This window comes from Trachemys scripta, chromosome 3, assembly GCF_013100865.1.
Source record: "Trachemys scripta elegans isolate TJP31775 chromosome 3, CAS_Tse_1.0, whole genome shotgun sequence".
Lineage (NCBI taxonomy): Eukaryota > Metazoa > Chordata > Testudines > Emydidae > Trachemys > Trachemys scripta.
The window spans coordinates 9,755,714-9,757,437 of record NC_048300.1 but is presented as its reverse complement, the minus strand read 5'-3'; the positions used below and the strand labels follow the sequence as shown (position 1 = coordinate 9,757,437).

General features: G+C 57.1%; 1 protein-coding gene across 2 annotated transcripts in view; it reads left to right on the top strand.

The window, feature by feature from the left end:
- Positions 1–1,424: 1,424 nt before the first annotated feature.
- TMX4 (thioredoxin related transmembrane protein 4) overlaps positions 1,425–1,724 on the top strand; it is a 57,260-nt gene continuing 56,960 nt past the window's right edge. For both annotated transcript variants that reach the window (XM_034764105.1, XM_034764104.1), the window contains exon 1: positions 1,425–1,621. In XM_034764105.1, coding sequence (XP_034619996.1) covers positions 1,440–1,621 — 182 coding nt within the window. In that variant the 5' untranslated portion in view covers positions 1,425–1,439. The remainder of the gene's footprint in view (positions 1,622–1,724) is intronic.

The following is a 1,724-nucleotide window of genomic DNA, read 5'->3' as shown; positions in this document are numbered from 1 at the left end:
GCTTCTGCTCAAATAAATTTGTTAGTCTCTAAGGTGCCACAAGTACTCCTGTTCTTTTTATAGCCACTCACAACTTCATGAGGATAGCAGAGATAGAACTGTACCCTTCGTGCTCAAAAGCTCAGGCCCTACTGCTTGACATAAAGGAATTATTTTGTAGGAAGGTGGTTTTCAACCTTTTTTTCATTTGCAGATCCCTAAAAAATCTCGAATGGTGGTGCTGACCCCTTTGGAAATCTTAGACGCTGTCTGCGGACCCCTGGGGCCAGGGACCACAGGTTAAAAAGCCACTGTTCTATGGTAACGACAACCTTTCTCAGGCTCCTTAGACATAGTCAGTGGAACCTCAGCGTCCACGGGGCACAGGTTAAAAATCACTGTTGTAGAAGTAGTTGTAGAATTCAGCAGTCCTCTTTCAGTGGAGGGCATTTCCACTATTCAGTGTGTTGCACTAGATAATTATAATTGACTTGAATCCACTGTGCCTGGTATTAGCTGCATCATATCCCATTTGGAAAGAGGAGTCTAACATTATGGAACATTTTTTTTATGGAATGTGATAAAATTATATACCCTCTGTTACTAGATTTTACAGTCATATTTGTAGTAGTACCTATACTTGCAACTGGTATTTACTGTACCGTAGGAAATGCTTTTGGGGTGTTATTTTAGTCACAGTGTAGGGATTGCTTGGGAGTCACAGATTCGAATGCAGTCTCAGCCCAGTTCTACTGGAAAGTCAGGCAGTCCATTTACAATGGCGAATGGGGGACTAACAAGGCCGAAGGAACACACATATGCTAGAACATGGGTACAGAAGGGTGTGCACACGCACCAGGCAATGGATGTGGTGGCATGGGCATGTGCACTAGCACTAGGGTGACCAGACAGCAAATGTGAAAAATCGGGACGGAGGTGGTGGGGGGTAATAGGAGCCTATATAAGAAAAAGACCCCAAAAACAGGACTGTCCCTATCAAATCAGGACATCTGGTCACCCTCACTAGTGCACACATGCTCACAGCCCTGCCAGACAGGTGCCCCGGACACCTAAGCCCCCAGACACGTGGTCTGCAGCAGGCCTCACAGCAACTCCCGCCTTCCGGGTCTGTCGGGTCCCCCATAGACCCCGCCCCCTCCAGTCCCGCGGAGGGACGCCCCGCCCCGTCCTCCCAGGGCCCGCCCCCAGGCCCTGTCCCACTGTCTGGAAGCCCCGCCCAGTTCTCCCAGGGCCCGCCCCCAGGCCCTGTCCCACTGTCTTCCCAGGCCCCGCCCAGTCCTCCCAGGCCCCGCCCCCAGGCCCTGTCCCACTGTCTGGAAGCCCCGCCCAGTCCTCCCAGGCCCCGCCCCCAGGCCCTGTCCCACTGTCTGGAAGCCCCGCCCAGTCCTCCCAGGCCCCGCCCGTCTCTGTAGCGGCTGGGCTGGGCCGGGCCGGGGAACATGGCGGCGGGCGCGCGGCGAGCCGGGCTGGGCGCCGCGGGGACAGCGCTGCTGGCCGCCGGGCTGGCGCTGGCGCTGAGCCCCTCCGAGGTGGGCAGCCCCGGCGAGCAGCGGGGCCACGTGCGGGTCCTGAGCGCCGCCAACTGGAGCCTGGTGCTGCAGGGCCAGTGGATGGTGCAATTGTGAGTAACGGCCCCGCCGCCGGCCCCTCGCCCCCGGGGGGAGGGTCCGTCCTTTATAGCGCCCCCCCCCCCGACAGTCCGTCCTCTATAGCCCCCCCCCCCC